The sequence below is a fragment of the Brienomyrus brachyistius genome, chromosome 7 (genome assembly GCF_023856365.1).
Source record: "Brienomyrus brachyistius isolate T26 chromosome 7, BBRACH_0.4, whole genome shotgun sequence".
NCBI lineage: Eukaryota > Metazoa > Chordata > Actinopteri > Osteoglossiformes > Mormyridae > Brienomyrus > Brienomyrus brachyistius.
Genome location: NC_064539.1, coordinates 10,171,178 through 10,190,749, shown reverse-complemented (window position 1 = coordinate 10,190,749; position 19,572 = coordinate 10,171,178). Strand labels below are relative to the sequence as shown.

The following is a 19,572-nucleotide window of genomic DNA, read 5'->3' as shown; positions in this document are numbered from 1 at the left end:
TGGTAAAATCCTTATGCTTATTGTGGCTTTTAGTCATATGGCTTCGAAATAGACAGACGGACATATTCAATGTCGTCATTGTATGTCTCGGCCTTCAAAGGGCATATTGTGAAGTCCCCAGTTGCCCTCTTGTCCCCTCCTTGGCTGGTTGCCATGGATGTCAGGCCAGATTTTACAGACCAGGCCTGTCACTATATTAAGAAACAAAGACAGTGAGCTGCAGAACATCTTCAGGGTTGCACCTAGACAGGAATGACAGATGTTCAACCCTTTGACAGCCTTCCAGCTCTTTTTAAGGCCCAGTTATAAATCTTAGGTACAATACAGTATGTCAACGCTGTATGTCTTCATGTTGCTTATATCTAATCCTGAAAACCACTAGTTAAAAATATTTTAAATAAATAAATAGGGGCTATGGAATCATGCCCCCAATGTTTACTTTGAAAGTATAAAGGTACCTGTTTGTCAGCCATTGAATTGATATTCTTGTTTTTTCCATGTTTTTATTTCTGCATCCTGCCAATCTCATTTCCCTTAATACCTGTGTATCTCTTTTCTCACAATTGATGATACTGTATCTCTTTTCTCACAATTGATGATACTGTATCTCTTTTCTCACAATTGATGATACTGTATCTCTTTTCTCACAACTGATGATACTATAACTGACATACTATCTTACCTGCCTTAGCACGACTTGTTGCCTCGTACCTAAAGGTCAACATTCGATCACTGTCAATCCTTTGCAACAGCATGAAGTCATTTACCCGGTTATTACTACATAGCTCTCAGTTTAACATGATGACTACCGCATTTCATTCCTTTCGTCGTTATAATTCAATACAGACCAAGTGTAATACTAAACATTGTAACGATTTTGTAAATTTGATTTTCCAATGTTCTTGGCAGAATAGATGCAGTGCACTTTTCCATTGTTTATTACTGACAGAATGAATAGAGGCAGACTGTGAAGGTTTTGGCCTTGCCACATACCAGGAAGAGCACAAAGCAGCTTCAGCTAAGCCGTTTTGGCACTGGACTGTGTAAAGCCTGTCCGCATACAGCTGAAGATATTCTGGAAGAAGAATGACCTGCATAACAAGTTTTTAAATATGTTGTCTCTGCAACAGTAATTTTTAGCATGTATTCTAAGTACAAATAACATTCATGCGCACATGCGCAAATCATTTGTCTCTGTTCTGGCTGATATTTGTCTACAGGAAATAAGGGAAGTATGAAATAAATGAATTAAGTCCTTCAAGTTTGCAGCGTACAGCTAAGTTGTGAATTTAAGAACCCGATACCTTTAAGATGATGTAATTTACCTTGCAGATGGAAGAAATCCTGTAGTCTTAACTGGAGTCCAGGTCAATGACACTGGCAAAATGCAAAGAGATGCTATTAAAGTTTTACGTCAAAGTAAATTGATTTTAAATTTAGCTGAAGTGATTTATAAAGAAATTCCCCAGACCTGTGTTGAACATCAGCAGGTCATCTTTAATGATACCATCAACAATTCCTCCAAATACATAGATGTTGTCGCCCACTGCAGCAGAGCTGAGCTTCAGACCCCTGGGAGATACTCCTGAAGTTTTCAGCTTCTCCCATGTGAGTGAAACTGGAAATGCGTATCTGCTATTAATATGAATGCCAATAAGTAACATATGTGTGTGTGTAAATTCTTAAATAGGTTTATTTATAGGGTTCTACAAGAAACTAGTACAGTGTTGCCATAGACTCATCTGCAAACAAATGTGAATTAAAGCATATAAATTTATAATCTTTTTCAGTAATTATATATTTCTTTCCTGCATTGCAACAGCTGTAAGGTACTGTGCAAAAGTTTAAGGCAGTCAAAGAAAATGATCTGAAAATCATCTTTATGTTGGTGTAAAACTAGGATATTATGTCTGGCAAAGTGCATCAACTTAGCCATTTGAAAACATTTAAATATAACCCCAGTATTTGCAGCAACCATCACAAACACCGGGCTTCCTCAGTCATGATCCTCGAGGGCCAGAATCCAAGGCAGTTTGCAGATTCCCCTGCTCAAACACTTGATCTTAATCAGCTAATTATCAGGTTTAGTATGTGTCTTTGACAAGAAATTCTGTGAACTGTGTTGGATTCTGGCCCTCCAGGACCATAATGTGGAAACCTGCCAAACACCAATGTATTTTTGGGCTTGGTCCATAGCCTATCCTAGAAGGTATGGGAACATGGCGGGGAATAACCTAGGTTGGGGTACCAACCCATTGCAGGGCACACATCCCCAATTTGCACATATAGACAATTTGGTAACTCCGATTCTCCTCAGCATGTTTTTGGAACCCAGAGTGCCCAGAGGAAAGCCCACAAAGGCATGGGGAGAACATGCAAACTCCAGACACATGGAGCCTGGGTGGGGATTCAGTCCCAGGTCCCAGAGATGTGAGACAACAGTGCTAACCACTACATCACCAACCACCTCTCTTATTAAACTAATTTAGTTAATTAATTGACCTTTTGGTCAAGTTTAAGAAATACATAAAATGGCTGGGGTGTCCATGAGGCTAGGTTAGGGAACTGAAGCGGTGTTCATCTAGCCATCCAACAAGATAGCAGTAACTTTTAGTAGAACAACTGAAATTATTATTATTTTTTGCTACCTTTTAATTTGCATACTTTATACTGTTAACATTGTTTTTTATCATTTTATCATGTCCATAAGGTGGTTTGTTATTGTGATCTTACTGATGTCAAAGCAGTAGATTCCTGACAGGCATTCCCTGGCTTGTGGAAACGACGATCCCCCAAACAAATAAAGCTTCCCTTTAATCACACTATAAAAGAAATAGCATATTATTGCAATATAAAAAACTGAGCATTCAACTCAGCAACATGCCTGTTAATACCAAATTTAAGGTGACTTATTTAGTTTTTAATTTCTCAGTCTTCATACAGAAATTTGGTGTAATCAGACTAAAGGTGAGTGGTAACAAACAGTTTTGAGGAAGTCTGAATTACACAAATTACACACAAAAAGCAATACGCTAAAGTCATGTTTTGAGTATTCTTTACCAAATACTATGTCCTTCCCTTGCTGATGGTACAGCTCCACTTTGTGGCATAACTTCCCAGGTAACGTTTGAAGGTGAAACTGAAATAAAAATGTTTTAAAAGTAACAGTACATGAAATATTGTATTTTTGAATTTGTTTTTCAAAAACAACTAATGTAAACATTTTGAAATAAATGATTAAACTGAGAAATATAGCAGAGAACTTATATGTTAGTAGGTGTTAGATTTTGTGCTATGATATTCACAACTAACACAACTACTGTTTATCTCTAAAAAGGCCATTTAAAACTTCAATTGCTTTAGTCATAGTCCACTGTTTCCCTCTGCTCATATCTTCCATTGTCTCCATTCAAAGCTGTTCTCCTCACTACTTTGCATATGGCCAATTCTCTCTTCAAATTAAAGGGAGTCTAGAATTTTAACCCATTTCTGGGGAAGGATCTGGCAAAGAGGCATATGTTGCAATACCTTCTCTTTAGATGCAGAGAAACTGGCCTGTTGCACTTAATGACAAATGACATACTGTGGGCTTGCACTCAGAATAATTAATATGCTTCCTCAGTTTTGGAGATTAGCGAAAAGGTAGGTAACATGATAATTTCAGTAATGTATCACTCACTTCCACCATATTTCACAGAAATTAACTGTGATTAAATATATTTAGCTAATTAATTGCTAAATATCTGTTTTGAAGTGCTGTTGAGGCTCATATCAGGGGGAAAAAGGACAGGTACGTGCAATGTATTTTCTAGAATTTGTATTATTCATCTGGATGTTTACAGAATTTTAAATACAAAGACTCGTTGATGCCTTGTTATTTTATAATTTTCTAATATCCTGATATGCCTGTCCAAGACTAAATCTTAAAGAACGGTTTCCAAATAAAACCAGCGCATTAGGAACAGTACTCGGTGAGACAATAGATGATAACTTACCTGTAAGTACATAGAAATCATTCAAATATATTGGCTGTTCATGCTGAAAAAAAGCAGAATTTTGACCTTTAGGGTTTGCCAAAATAACTAACTATACATTCAATGGGGTTCATTTAAAAATAAAGTACATCTTAATATAGCAGGGATACTGAGAATGTAACATTTATTCTTGTTGTTCTTCTGTGCCTCCCCTCAGTCAGCCTCACTCCAGTCACATTCCTACCCCATAACTTAAGCTTAGTCCTAACCAAGCTGTAATATAAGATTACAGTGCTATTTTGTCTCCTCTAAAAGCAGTTGTTGCAGACGTTTGTGCTGCTGCTATACATTTTGTGAGACGTAGTTGCCAGGTCACGATTCCCCAGTGACTAAGAATGTACTTCTCACTGCAGTCTTGCCAAGGGCATCAAAAGTCATTCTTATATGTGAAATTGATGTTTATGTTTCGTTTACTTTGCAAACAGATGGTTCTGCTGTGTTCTGCTATGCAATCTCATTGTGCAACAGATGACATTGTCTGATACTTAGAGTAACTGGTACCTGAAGCCTACTGGATGGATAAACATGTCCTACAAATTGAACTGCTAAGATGACAATGTCAGATGACTTAATAATTGTGGGTCCTGGAAGAGGGAATGAATTGCCTTTAACTCTTATCAGAGAAAGTCTCCATGTTAGAGAGAACTTGTGTATACATTGTTAACTAGTTTACAAAATACAATTTTTAAAAATATACATTATAAGGCCTTTTAAAATATACTTATTAGTTTTACCAGATTTAGTGTAGGAATTCAAATAATTGTTTTTAAGAGATGGATGGAAAAAATATTTAAAAACATATTTTTTATATAAAGAAATATTCCAAAACAAAAACTGCTTGGATTCTAAAAGAGAACTCTACACTGAAGGAATAAAACAAAACTGTTGTACATTCCATGTGTTCCAATAATTGAAACATATTAGTCTGTTCATTTAAATGTAACTTTCTCATTTATGTTTACGGTTGAACCTGTTTTTAATGGGTTAAACTTAAAACATTATTTACATTAAGGCAAATTCAAATATTTTGTGTGATTGGTTACTTCAAATATTCAAAGAAGTTGATTCTACATTTGCAACATTTTATTTTTTCAGTGTACCTTATTTCCAAGTATTGCCAAACAAACAAATACATATACATACTACAAGTAAATATGTTATAGAGAACTGCTTACCAGAAAGTTCACAGTGGACACACCACCAAACAAAAACGCTATGTTCCCTGCTACAGCAACAGCATGGCCATATCTATGCAAAAAAAAAACATTATCTCAGTTTTACATTGTTTGATAAAAGATGTATATCTTACAAAAGATCCTCGAAAAAAAGACTTCCCTATCAAACTTTTGACTCATAGACTTGGGCAAGCAATTACAAAACCCATAAAAATGCATATTTTCTGTAAAAAAAAATATATAAACTCACTGGAAACTGTGGCTGACATATGAACTTCTACATCTACTTAGAGAAAAACAATATCCTTCTCAGAGTGAAACCCACTGGGTAATTTACCTGGGGCTTGGTGGGTCGCCCTGGACTTCTTTATTAATCCACTGGCCACTTGCCAAAGCCATTTGGGATCCCTGGAAAATAGAAACAAAATTAATAGCCAGACATCAATTGTTTAATCCTCCTTTTCTGTGTGCTTTTACACTACAGTTAGAGCACATATTATCAATTTTTTTGCTACACAAATATTGCTTTCAGCTCTGAAAGTCTTATTACAGAGTCTCAAGCAACATAAGCAGTTTTAATTCTGAACCATAAAAACAAGATGGATGCTTTTTTTTTTCCTGTTACCTGTAAGTTCACAAACGTTCTCTCTTGTTATCCTGAGACAAACTGAGTTGAAGCTACTCGTGTTGCCTAGCAACTATAAACAAGAACCCTTCTGACAACCAATGAAATGATCACACAAAGTCCTATACATAATTAAAGCAAGCCTGTTAAGGATATATGCTCAGTTAGCATGAACGAATCTCATGATAATAATAATACTCATAATAATCCCTTTAGCATGATGTCATGCAATTCTTCTTAGTACATAAGCATTTCTTTTATTTTATAAACAATAAAAATAAATTGCTAAATACATCCATCCATTTTATCCTGATCAGGATTATGGGGGCCTGACCCTGCATCAGGGCAGCACAGGACACAAGGCTAAGGTACACTCTAGGCACAATGCCAGCCAGTTGCAGGGCAACTACACTCTCACACACTATGGGCAATTTAGAGACGCCAGTTTTATCTAACCGCATGTACTTGGAAATAAACACAGCAAAATATGTGCAAATGCAAATTCCACATGAAGAGAACTGGGGCGGATCTTAAACGCTCACCCTTACATGGGTAAAGCAACAGCACTGACCACTGTACAATGACTACACACAGATCATTCATTTTGATAAAGTGAGGGAGAATGGGAATATACAAACAAGTTCGAACATAAATTCCTGCAATGTTGGGTGTTCTTAAAGCTTGCGGTGTTAGTTCAAATGTCTTCTATTCCAAGAATTGCCATGACATTAAATTCAAAATTAGCACAAATTTTCACGGGACCATAGTCAAATAATTATCTACACAAATGAATCATTGTGCTGCATAAACTTTTATGATCAAAGAGTATGTGACTCAGCATGCAGTAAAGGACACGGTGCTCATTGGGTGTGAGTGCAATTCTTCGCTTGCAAAATCCACAAAACACAAAATTAAAATTAGGACTGCAACGTCATTCTAGGTGTGTATCTTTGGGCTGTTATGATGGCTTTCTTTTATGGACTGTCAGCATACCTGCTGCCCAAATGATTAAAAGGTGTGTTTTTTTCATGCAGTTTGTCAAATCCATTGTTGTTAGAGAGCAAAATGCTAAGGGCCAATCAATATACCTCTAGTACTGAAAACTTACTGTCATATGAAAATTTAATTTCAATGCATAACTCATATAAGGAACAGAGAATTTATTATACAACACAAGAGATGTAATATTTCAAAATCATTATCAAAGTATTTGCAAATGCTATCAATGCATGACAGTATTCAATGCAAAAAATACTGCAGATATCTTTGGGTAAACATGGACTTTTTTGTTCTTGAGCTTTTCAGCATGGCCATTATTGGTGTGTCAACAAACAACCAGTTATAGTTACATATCATCACATCTGTGCAAAATCTGATCATATTTAATAAATGTTAACTCAGTTTACTCATATTACGGACCATCCATGACTTTTTGTGTCACACTAGTGAAGTGAAACTGGGCAGCAGGATTAATTTCATATTATTCTACCAGTTTTATGTTCCATTTGTTATTTATTAAGCTATTGACATACCTTTAAAAAAAGCACTTAATATATACAATGTACATGCACACATGCCAATATGTGGGTGTGCATGGCTCTGTAGGCCAGGTAAATGGCTTGCCCTGCTCTTTCACCTCAAGCTACATTCTCATTGGTATGTCTCAAAAATGAGCAAGCTAGGTAATGTACCAGCACTCATACTTGTCCAAATGTAAACTAAAGTATTATTTCATATCGTATACTATACATACAATTTTTGAGCCAAGTTAGCAGATATCCCACCTCTCCCGAAAGTTCAGGGAGTTTCCCGCATATTGATAGCGGCTCTCGAACGCCCGCGCTCCTTCTCCATAGACACTAGATAAACTCTAGGGTCTTTGCTCGCTCTCTCTCGATCTAAAAAAACAAATGTCCGGGATATTGTATATAATCACGGAGCCGCTATCCATATGCGGGAGACTCTCAGAACTTCCGAGAGAAGTGGAATGTTTGAGAAAGTTTCTTTTGCATTTCAATACTTTGCTAGCAAACATAATTTGAATCAAAAATATTCTTATTCGTTATGCCGTATTTCACTATAATACCATGTAAATGGATAACGAGACACCCACTTCACACACTGACCCGCCTACTGCCGAAACTGACTTTCTGTACCTGACGTCGCTCACAAACGTAACCCTCAGTTAAACGGCTCGATAGACTCAGATGACGTCCTTTCCTGTTCCGATCACCAGGAAATGGCGCTTAAGACTTCTCCGGAACTGATCTGGAATCGGCTGGCTCGAGTTCGTGCCGCTTAAATCGATTTTGAAAATCCCTTTTAGCGATCTCCGATCAGTCTATAGGAGGCCGCCCACAGCAGGAATTCGGCTTTTTATTACAACAGCTGTGCCACAAGAACAACCGAGCAGCGTCGGTGTTGCTCACCCTTTCGAATTGTATTCTAAGCACAGTATTGGCTAGCTAGGTGAAACCCGAAGGCAACCTGGAAGAAGCAGGTGTACCCAAGATATCCACGCAGCATGGATTTTGTATAACTACAGCAAGATGTGAGGAACTGACCCAGGAAACAACCGAGAAGGCGACCAACCGCATTATGTTGGTCAAAAGGATTATAATGAAAGATGGGAGCACTGTAAGTGACCTTTGCGTGTTTGCCTTTCAATATTACTGCAACCAAGGACTGCAAATAAAAATTGTAATTGCGAGTATATGGGGTTTGGATAACTAGAGAAGTTTCTAAAAATCAAAAACGCAACCTCGGGTAGTTAGCGTTCTGGCTAACTAGCCCGCTAGCTACCTCACCGTGGTCGCCTCGGTACTTTAGCTTTGGACGGCCCTGATGTCTAGTGGATAAAAAACGTTTGTCTCCTGTAAAGTAGACCTCTGATTTTAGTCTTTTTAAAATTTAAAATCGTATGAAAATGCTCAGTGGGCTGGTCGGTGCAGTACCCACATTTTACTCCAAGTTAAGAAAGAGCAGAAGTGAGCTGTTTACTCCGGGGCGGGAATAAATAGGTGGGGACTTGTGTATAAATGTTAGTTGTATAATTGCAAAGCGGTTATACTGGTACGCATCGGGTGTGTTATTATAGCTCGAAGCGAAGCACCAATTTCCCAAATAACCGTTCATTTAGGAGTTCGCCAATGTACCGATAAACAAACACCATCCTTTTGATCCTCAGTTTTTTTTTAACTAAGGCAAAGTGACTACACGGCATATTTACTTCTGCCATTGTATCGGACGGCTGCCGTGAACGTGGTTGTTAACGTGAAAACGCAAGTAAAAATGTGCAGCCCTGGATCGTTTTTCATTTTACTGTCCCGTTTGTGGTGAGGCGTTCGCGATGGGATACCATTTTCCTAGCCGGCCGCCCTGCCAGTAATGGTAGTGTTACACCTCTTCTTATTGTTCGGAGGGTAATAAAGGCGGCTTTGATATTCTTATGAGCACAGGACCGACGGGCGACCACACTGTGTGGAGCTAACGGAGTTAAGCCCTGTGTTCCCTAGTAGTGTGAACTGGAGCGCTGCCCTTTGCTTCAGGTTGAAATAGCGTCTATTTTAAACTGTGTAATAAAGTGGATGTTATTTAAAAACTAGAAGAAAGAACTAGAAGTGTCTAGTCCGTCTTGTTCTGTTTGCCATGCTACTACCTGTGTTTTTTGTCAACCTTGGTGCTTTTGATAGCTGCAAATGTATTTTACTGGTTAATCTTCCTGGCTGGCAGAGTTATAACTTTTCGAACCACACCAGCTTCTAGGCCTGTCCAGGGCACCGAGTCTCTTGGTGCATTATTCAGAGGCATCAAAGATGCTAAAATTTTGGTGTGGTTAATGTATGATCCATGCGTTCTACAGTTGGTTCGGTCATCCATCCATTTTCCAAATGCTTAGCTTGTACTTGGTCGCAGAGGTTATTTGTCACATCATTATCAAAAAGTGGCACTTTTAAGGGTTAAAAAATACCTAAGTATGCAATGAAAGCACTAGGAATTGGTATCTGACAGTGTCTGACAGGTTTTTAAGTCTAGCTGTAGAAGACAGCATCTTGCAGTACTTAGAGTGAGTGATGCACCAACATGTTGACACTGATCCAGCAGTGGTAAATGGGAGGAGATGTGAAAGAGGCAACTTTAGCTTGAATGAATCGCAGATCAGTAGGATTGTTGGTGGTGGTGCCTGGAAGTCTGATGATGAGGGTATAAACATAAAAAAGATGAAATTCTGTGCCCATCTTGCAGTTTGTTTTTGCTTGGGAAAGGTATGTTTATCTGAGCCTTGGCCTTGTTAAAATCTGCATATTGGAATATTTTGTTTAAGTCAGTGACTGATTTACATGAGATAAGGTGACGTTGTCAGAAAGAATGTTACCATTGAATTGAGGTTCAGTAAAGACCTGCACACCCTGCTGCCTGGCATTTTCTCCCAGGAACTATGAACTGTTATGTCGAATGTTTGTTAGCAATTATGTTTATTGATAAGTGCTTGCGCAGCTTTTATTTGTGCTGAAATTCTGAAAAGTCAATTGTTGAGATAATGAGATGAATCAATGAATCTCAATCAACTGGTCATTTGAAAACACAAATACACAGTATTGCAAACTTGGCTGGATCTTTGAAGTTTTCACAGAACATTTCAACAGAGTGTATTTTACTTGGCGTTCGCAGAAGATCTTGTGTTGGGGGGGGGGGGGGGCTTTTTCCTGTAATATGTATACTTTATTTTTCTTGATGGTAATGCGTTTTGGAACACATGAAATGCATGTTTTATACATTTAAATAATGACTGCTGATGCCATGTTTGCTGAAGGTACTTTTGCTTGATGCTGTCACCTGAGCATTGCAGATGTCTGGGTTTCTTTGTGAGTGTTTTGTCTTCCACTGACTACAACGTTCTGGTATAGGTTCTTGCTAGAGCATAACTTGAATTTGTTTTTGTTTGTGTGGAATTATTTTCAGAAATGTATGTACTTTATATATGATTTATATACTTTAGCAGTAGTTGGTTTTAGCCAGTTTTTAAAATGGATCATTCTATTGTAGGGTTTCCCAACCTAGTCCACGGGGACCCCCAGATAATCCAAAGTTTTCGCTCCATCCCAGCTCCCAGCCATTCAGAAACATGGAATATCTGGTACAGGTGTGTTGGGAGCTGGGTAAGAGCAAAAATGTGAACTGTCTGAGGGTTGCAGAAGACTGGGTTGGGAAACACTGTTCTAATTAAATGCATTCATCATAATATCTACTTTCTTTAAAAATGCAACTGGCCTTGTACATTGTCAAATTGTGTTGTCTTTGCAGCGCTTAGACTTGCACATCCTTTGGGGTAAAGTAATTTATGAATACAGTGTTTATTTTTATTTCTTCTCCTCATCAACAGGGTGTGGGCAGTGCTAGTGTTACCCATGCTGTGGTGGTCATTTTCCTAGAATTCTTTGCCTGGGGACTGCTCACCACACCTATGCTGACCGTAAGTTGTATAATATAATGGTAACAGACATTTTATATTCAGGACTTGTACACGAAGGAAGTCTCATGTATTCTAATAAGATATAGAGTATATAGACGTTTGAAGAAATGTTTTGATGATGTTCCAAAATCGTATGTGCTTTTTATTTATACATGTATCTTATTTCAGGTTCTACATGAAACCTTCTCAGAACATACGTTTCTCATGAATGGTCTCATTCAAGGTGTAAAGGTAAGAGATGATCAAACTGAAAATATGTGCCTAATTTGTTTTGAACAATTGCTAATTGTTAGCATTTTAGTGTATGCATTCCCACATACTATAGTAATGCATTTTCCAAAGATAAAAGCTATGAGAGAAATATTTTTGCTAAAAGTAAATGACCAAAAGGCAATAACTGGTGACGAGAGCATTTCTCCAATTTCTTTGGTACCTATGCTTAGAAATAAGAAAATGAATACTTCATGAGTTTAGGCTCAACAGTTTATGTGCTGCCCTGCATTGTGGCTCCTGTTTCGGTTACCTAAAGTCTGAATGGTAGATGAGAGCCGGCACTGCTTTGTTGCTCTTTAATCCAGCCCTGATTTTCCATGTCAGGGCCTGTTGTCCTTCATGAGTGCTCCACTCATTGGCGCCTTGTCTGACGTGTGGGGCCGGAAGCCTTTCCTGCTGGTCACGGTGTTTTTCACCTGTGCCCCGATTCCACTCATAAGAATAAGTCCCTGGTAAGAGGGCAGCACGCTGCTCTTTGTGTCCAGTTTCCACAGACTTTTAATTAGCATGTTTGGCTTAAATAGTACTTTGGCTTAAATAACTTTCAGTCAATTAGTGATAATGTTATTTGTGTGTTTTAGTCCATTAGCATAATAAATATTGTGCTTTAGCCATTTTTCTTTGTGGCCTAATGTCTTAATTTTTATCTGCATGTACACAAGCCGGACGTAGATTTTTAAATGTTTGATTCTCAATATTTCGCTGATGTACTGAATATGTCGTTAGTAAATGTCATTTAAGAATTTCTTCAATTTTCTTTTGTTCTCAGGTGGTATTTTGCCATGATTTCTGTGTCTGGGGTCTTTTCTGTCACTTTCTCTGTAATATTTGCATATGTAGCAGATGTCACTGAAGAACATGAAAGAAACACAGCATATGGATTGGTGAGCATCTCCATCTTTAAGCACCAGAGTGATTTTGTGGGTTTTTTGTTACTTTTATGTGGAAGATCTATGTAAAATATTTACATACTTGAGTTCAATGTTTGTAGAATTTCTTGGCTTCTGCTGAGGCTGTTGAATTTCCTTTTTTTTATACCAGGTATCTGCAACATTTGCTGCTAGCTTGGTTACCAGTCCAGCAATTGGTGCCTACCTCTCTGATAATTATGGAGACAATCTAGTGGTGCTGGTGGCCACAGTCATTGCGCTTGTGGACATCTGCTTCATCTTACTGGCTGTGCCAGAATCTCTGCAGGAGAAGATGAGGCTTACATCCTGGGGAGCACCAATTTCATGGCAGCAAGCTGACCCCTTTGCTGTGAGTCATTGTCAGTAATTCATACACAGACGGTGCTGTGCTTCCCTCACCCTAAAGAGAACTAAGGAATGTAGAGGAATTCATTACACTGTGATGTGGTATTTCATTTTTATAAAAACGTGTGGTTCTGGACAATGTTTGATGCATGTAGTCAGTTTACAGCAGGGCAGTTTGGAATAGTGCGTCTTGATTTGTTGTATATTCCTCCACTCTTGAAAGTGAGTTACTTTTTAGTTGACTGCATAAACTGAATGAAAAAACTTTTGAAATAGAACTTCATTTTATTAAGCTTTAAATTATGCTTGTAACACACATTTATACACCCACATTCAGGAACTTATCCCCCCCCCCCACCCCCTCGCTCTATTAAAAAGTCATTTAACTACAGCTACAGAGACATTTATCTTTTTACTGGCCTTGTCTTTTCTGCAGTCCCTAAAGACAGTGGGGAAGGATTCCACAGTTCTGCGCATGTGCATCACAGTATTCCTGTCCTATTTACCGGAGGCCGGACAGTATTCCTGCTTTTTCTTGTACCTTCGACAGGTGAAGCTCCCCCCCCCTCCAAGTATCTGTTGTATGATTGAGCCCATGTCTTAACCATGCAGTTAATCATTTACGAATAACGCTCTGCTAGTATGACGGTATTTCAAATACTTAAATATTTTAGCAGCGAAGTTTGCTTATTACTTGCTAGGCAGTTCTGTATATGAAACCCGTGTGGCACATAAAATACAAACATGCACAAGTGTTTCTTATAAATCTGATTTTTTATTAGCGAAGTCAGTGTTTTTACTGTGTGTGTTCATTGAATATGCAAATAAGTCAAGCCTGCTGGTAATATTTAAGGTTCATTATCCAGGAGGGTGTGTGCTTGAGGAGAATTGAAGCCCTTCAGAATTTATCTGCAAATAAACCAATTTATTATGTAATTACACTTCAAAGTGCAATGTTATTTCAGTGCAATTTTTTTCTAAATTCATTGTAACAACGTTGCTATTGCCGACCAATGCTGATTATTTTTTTTTTTTTCATGGCTTCATCTAGTGACTGCTCTTGGTCTTAATTCTCACTTTGTGACGTTATTGTACCATTAATTCCTGAAAGAACCAAGTAATCTTCTTAGTGCTGTCTCAGGCTTTCTGTAGAGACTACAGACACTGTTAATCTGCCGACGCAGGTAGCTTGGGCAGTGCTTCCACACGCCTCATCCAATTATGTCATTCGCTTTGATTTTCTTACTGTTGGGTGCACTTTTGACACTGGGTGTGGAGCTAAGCAGATGCTGTAATGTGTTTCCTTACTCTGTTTCAGGTCGTTAACTTCTCATCCACAACTATTGCAGCATTTATAGCAGTAGTGGGCATTCTTTCCATCTTGGCTCAGGTATTGTACTGCGTGATGATGTCCTTGCACTGTATGTGTGTCACCACAGTGTTCTTTGCTGACTTGGTAATATGGTAACCACTTTGTGAATCTGGTGAGTGTTGGCAAGATGTAGAAGTAAGCCCTTATATCTCTCCCTCCCCCCCGGCAGACAGCATTCCTGAGCGTTTTAATGAAATCGATCGGAAATAAAAACACGGTGATGCTCGGCCTTGGGTTTCAGATGCTCCAGCTAACTTGGTATGGTTTTGGATCAGAACTCTGGTAAGTCATCTTTCCTCTGTCATCTCTTTCCCTGTCTCTGTGTGATTCTAAAAATCTACCCAATGTGAGAGAGTCTCTTCCCTGCCCTTTATGGTGTCTGCTGAAATGAAGTACGACTCGTCAGTAGTTTTTCAAGAATCATACAAGGGCAGGAATGCATTTTTTTGTGTTTTTTCAGGTAGGACAAACATTGGTACTTAATTGTTAAAAGCATTTTCTGCTGTGATGCAACAGCTGTGTGTCATTCTGGCTCTGGGAGAGCGATAAAAATAACAGGCTTGATATAACGTTGAGTGATGAAATATTGAATGGTTCTGCTTCAGCTTTTTTTCCTTTTGATTCCATGAATAGAAACTAGACAAGCTTTTTGGTTATTCAGGACACTACACTTGAAAAATGATCTTGAAATGTAATGCTGATCTTTATTGCATCAGCCTAGCAGGTTTCAGGTGAGATGTACAGAGATTGCTGTCGTACCTTTTCTGTGCTTTTATTCAGATGTGCTTTTATTAGGCCGTGTGTGTAACCAAGGGTGTTGCTTATATTTTAGGTCTATTGCATATAAATATTTACTCATGACGTTGTGTAATCCTAGAGGTCAGAATGGCTGAAAAGGCCTTTAACAGCGTCATGTCTGTGCTTTATTCGTTTTTGTGAATGCTGTCTGGTTGAAGCATTCGTAAAGAATTTAGTAAGTGTCCCTTAATGAAGTCACTGTGGCAGTCATGCAAATGGCATTTAGTATCTGTGGAGTTTGCATTTTTAGAGTTAACATGCCGAAATGACTGACACAACACAGAATTGTTGAAGAGACTGGTGACTGCAAAAGCAAAACCAGATGACATCTTGCTCGTTTTTATTCCGCATTAAGTGATTTAGGTGAGCAGGAGTGCGCTGGCTTCCTGTTCTCACCAGCCACCTTTCTTGTGTCGCGGCCTTATCTTTCTCTAGTGCATGTTTTTCCTGCAGCACATTAGTCAGGCATCTGACAGCGGCAGAGCCGAACTCCCAGCACGCTGTGCGCTCTGGCCCCAGCCCAGCTTCCCTGTCCCAGGTGGCTCTGCTTGTTTTTTGTCCTATCAGGGCTGTTGGAAGGGCTCGGAGCCCCCGCGCTGTACAGGGCCCTGGCAAACATGCACCGCTGCACTGGTTGTGTCTTTCAGGATGATGTGGGCGGCAGGAGCTGTGGCAGCCATGTCCAGCATCACCTTCCCAGCTGTGAGCGCGCTGGTGTCCCATTGTGCAGATCCCGATAAGCAGGGTAAGGGGGGGGGGGAGCTGCATCTTGGCAACATGGTACGGGGGGGCTTGAAATGTCCGTTGGTGCCACTTTCCTCTTCTGTTAATGGATATTCTGCTAAGTGTGCAAGATGCTGAATTCTTCTGAATCAGTACAGATGGAAGATAAACTCAGTCCTTGCATCTTAACAACATCAGTTGGTCTGTGTTTGGTTATCACAGCTTGCAGGGCCTCTCAGTGGACACTGAAGGTTTAATCCTTGAATGCATCTTTCTCTAGCTGGTCAAATACAGATGCTGTCTCCATATTACTACCAAACGGTTAAGGTGAGAAGAGTGTAACACCTTCGCTAAAGGGTGTTTCTTGTTCTGCTTCCCCAGGTGTGGTGCAGGGCATGATCACAGGCATCCGAGGGCTGTGCAATGGACTGGGGCCGGCCCTCTTTGGTTTCATCTTCTTTTTGTTCAACGTCAAGCTGAACGACTTGCCATCCATCCAGAATGACGTGGCCTCCTCCTTAGAAGACCCCACTAAGCAGGTGAGTGCTCGGCTGTGGTGCATGTGCTGTGGTTTATCAGAGTCTGGATTCTTTGCCTTTGGTCTGGTTTTTCAGAAGCCATTTTTATTTGTAGTTTAAATGACTGAACACCCAGGCGCGGATCGCTCTAAATGCTCCCTGTTAGCCTTGTCCTGTTTGATCTGGCCTAGCAAAGCCCCAGAAAGGTGTGCTCACTTTGCCCCAACTAACTCCCGCACAGTTGGCTAATTAGGCAGCTTGCCCTCAAATCGCACTGAGGTTGTAGCACCCAGCCTGGGCTTTTAATCGGCTTGTTCATTTGTGATTGCTTTGTACATTCTGTCATGCATAGCAGATGGTGAAATGATGGGTTGTGAAGCCCCAAAGTCTTTTAAGGAACTGCAGTCTCTCTTTTTTTTTTCTTCTCTCCTCTGGGTTAAGCTGGTTTGACTAATTAAAAACGTTAGTAATATATTCTTTTCTCTCTCTTCCTGCCCCCCCACCTTTGTCCCAGCAGAGAGCGTTAATTCCCGGGCCTCCCTTTGTCTTCGGAGCGTTCTCCGTGCTCCTGGCCTTCCTGGTGGCAATGTTTATCCCGGAGCAGCACGCTCTGGCAGCGAATGCCTGCAATGCCCGCAAAAACAGTGGCAGCGACAGCAGCACGGGGCAGACCCACAACCCCCTCCCAGGCAGCGATGATGACATCGAACCTCTGCTGCAGGACAGCGGTGTGTGACGGAGCCTCCCCCCCCCCCACAAGGAAACGCAGAAGCTCTGACCTTCCAAGACCAGTATAGCTGCACATCAGTTCACATTCCTGGCTAGGAACGTTTTTAAAAATTATTTTGCCGCTTCAATGAATGAATTTTTTCCCCAACTTTTATATATTTTTTTTAAGTAATACTGTTTAAATAGGTCGAAGAGAGACTGGGGAAATACATGTGGGGAAAGATGTCCTCTGACACTATAAGAATGAAAGAATTGTATTATACTAGTTCTGTGAAACCCTATTTAATCAGAAATGGTTGCTTCTTTTTAATGACTTTCTGGAGGAAGGCTGTTGCAATATACAGGTTCAGTATGATAAAGCAAAGAAATTGTATGTTACAGATCAATCTCATTTCATAGGTCTATTAATAAGCCTTACGACATTTATGCAGTGACCTTTTATTTTTTATGTAATGGACTGGAACACTTATCTTTACGCCTAATAAGTGCAAAGGCAGTGGTCTTGATAGTACTGCTCACATAGTTCTTGAGTTTGTTACTGTAGGAAATCGTGGGGGATCTTTTCCCACTTAAGTGTTTTTCACCCTCGTTAGTAGGGTGAAAGGCAGTAACATTCTTCAACTGGTGGTATAGATGTTTACTACATTCTATGCATTGGTCTTATTCTGTACTTTGTGAGACATGGGCCCGCGCAGCAATTGCGACATGAATTTTTTGTATAATTGTAACTTGTAATATATGATATAAATTATGATCAACTTCTATTTATATACACATATACCGTAAATAATGAACATATAAAACAAGTATACAAAACTCTTGGTCAATATTAGCTTAGTGAATATGCTTTTTATGGATTTTATTTAGCCTTTTTTAATTGTGGACATTTTATAATCTGAAAGAAATCAATCTAAAGGCAGTGTTTGACATGGAAGCGCATTTAAATGGAGAAATAAACTTTTTCATCATATGGCATTATATCCTACTGCTGCATAACTCATCCCCCTTATCACCAGCCACCACTGGCTCACTGGTTCTCCACCTTTTCTACTTTGTTGCTTTTGATCTTTTCAAAGAAATGCATATCAGTTCCCTATGCACATACAGAGACAGTAAGCATCTCTCTGTCTGCTTTGGAAGCGGAGAGTTTACAGTCTGTTCCTTTTTAAAGGGTATTATGAAATATTTACAATAACTGATTAGCATTTATGGATTGTTTAAGCAGCAGCTTGGTTTTCTGTCAATTTCTGCCTTCCCCAAAACTTATTGTCTGATCTGTATTGTTTACCGAAAGTGATTCTTGGGAGTATGATTTGTGGAGTACTTTGGCCACATGTGATTTCTCCCTGGAGTCACGGACAAAAATATGAGGCTTTAATTGATGGTTACACTCCAATCCACTGCAATGTACAGATTGGATCTGTTAATAGCAGCGAATCTCCCTGAATTCCCAGATGTGTCCTAAATAGTCATGACATGCCACTCTGTTACAGAACTGTGTCCATAAATGGTGTTTTTTTTAGAAAAAGTTTACCCGTATAATGAATTGCCTCATGGAAATGTAAAGAGAGTTGTGTTTTAAGTACCTTAGTAATACCTGTTCGATTGGGATGTAAGCAGATCCTTTTGCCGTTTCTCCAGAGCTCGCGATTACCCTTTTATTTCACCATGTTCAGTTGTTGAAAGTGAGCGTAATACACAAACTTGCTATAAACTCTTGCTGTTCAGAATGTTTTTAAGAGAGATTATGCATTCACCAAAAAATGATGTCAAATGATATTCAGCTGGATTCAGGTTACAGTGGCTATTTTTGTATAATACTTGTAACTACAGTGGAATAAGTGGGTATTTTCTTTTTCTGTCTCCTAAGAAGTATTTAAAAGCATAATTTATTATACATTTCCAGAAAAATATATTTTTGGAACAGTTACATTTATTACCCCACAACAATTCTTCAAATCTTTTGACTCTTTGTATGATTCTCTTGCATATATGAAGATTACGGTTCAGCAGTCTTCAGATAAGCAAGCAAGTCTTTTGTTCAAAAGAACCCTAACTCCCTCTAGTGTTGCGTTTGATAATGTGTTCTGCATTTGCAGAGTACTTGATTGATGGATTTACTTTTTTTCCATTCTGCATCTCTCTGAATTATATTCAAATGTGCCTAATGTGTGAACATATTATTTTTAAGAGTAAAAATATTTATTGGTGTGTACATGGGGCAGATGTTACTGCAAATGATGTGTACATGGGCTACATATTTGTAATTGCTATGTTTTTGTCTAATAGTACTACAAATTAGTTGCAATAATAAAGTATGTTTTAAAATAATGTATTTTAATATTATTGTCACTAGGTGGCAGTGTAACACTAAATACCTCTTCCTGTATAATCTGCATTGTGTACCTTTAACGGCATTGGTTTGTCTCTAAGATCATTCTTATGAGTTTTTATACAGGTTCTGCCTAAAATTTGCCAGCTCGGCAGGGTCAAACCAATGTGAGGAATTGGAAAGCCCTGGAACCCAGTGAAAAATAATGTGGCCATTTAAAAATTAATGTATCAATACCACTGCAAACGTTTTTGTTTGGAATCT

The 19,572-nt window shown here is 39.0% G+C and overlaps 2 protein-coding genes across 2 annotated transcripts in view; one reads left to right on the top strand and one right to left on the bottom strand.

Annotated features, from left to right (window-relative positions):
- Positions 1-8,002, bottom strand: part of zmp:0000001301 (rab9 effector protein with kelch motifs) — a 28,641-nt gene extending 20,639 nt beyond the window's left edge. The window contains exons 1-8 of the mRNA XM_049018831.1: positions 7,921-8,002; positions 5,547-5,617; positions 5,210-5,282; positions 3,996-4,038; positions 3,061-3,139; positions 2,734-2,822; positions 1,472-1,618; positions 1,326-1,377 (exon numbers count right to left, since the gene is read on the bottom strand). Coding sequence (XP_048874788.1) covers positions 1,326-1,377; positions 1,472-1,618; positions 2,734-2,822; positions 3,061-3,139; positions 3,996-4,038; positions 5,210-5,282; positions 5,547-5,617; positions 7,921-7,923 — 557 coding nt within the window. The 5' untranslated portion in view covers positions 7,924-8,002. The remainder of the gene's footprint in view (positions 1-1,325; positions 1,378-1,471; positions 1,619-2,733; positions 2,823-3,060; positions 3,140-3,995; positions 4,039-5,209; positions 5,283-5,546; positions 5,618-7,920) is intronic.
- A 49-nt stretch (positions 8,003-8,051) lies between these two features.
- mfsd14ba (major facilitator superfamily domain containing 14Ba) lies at positions 8,052-19,307 on the top strand. The gene is made up of 12 exons (XM_049018832.1): positions 8,052-8,471; positions 11,218-11,307; positions 11,476-11,538; positions 11,905-12,032; positions 12,350-12,464; positions 12,622-12,840; positions 13,273-13,386; positions 14,155-14,226; positions 14,378-14,490; positions 15,654-15,751; positions 16,111-16,268; positions 16,765-19,307. The coding sequence occupies exons 1-12, from the start codon at positions 8,433-8,435 to the stop codon at positions 16,981-16,983; spliced, it is 1,428 nt and encodes a 475-aa protein (XP_048874789.1). The 5' UTR covers positions 8,052-8,432; the 3' UTR covers positions 16,984-19,307.
- Positions 19,308-19,572: the final 265 nt, after the last annotated feature.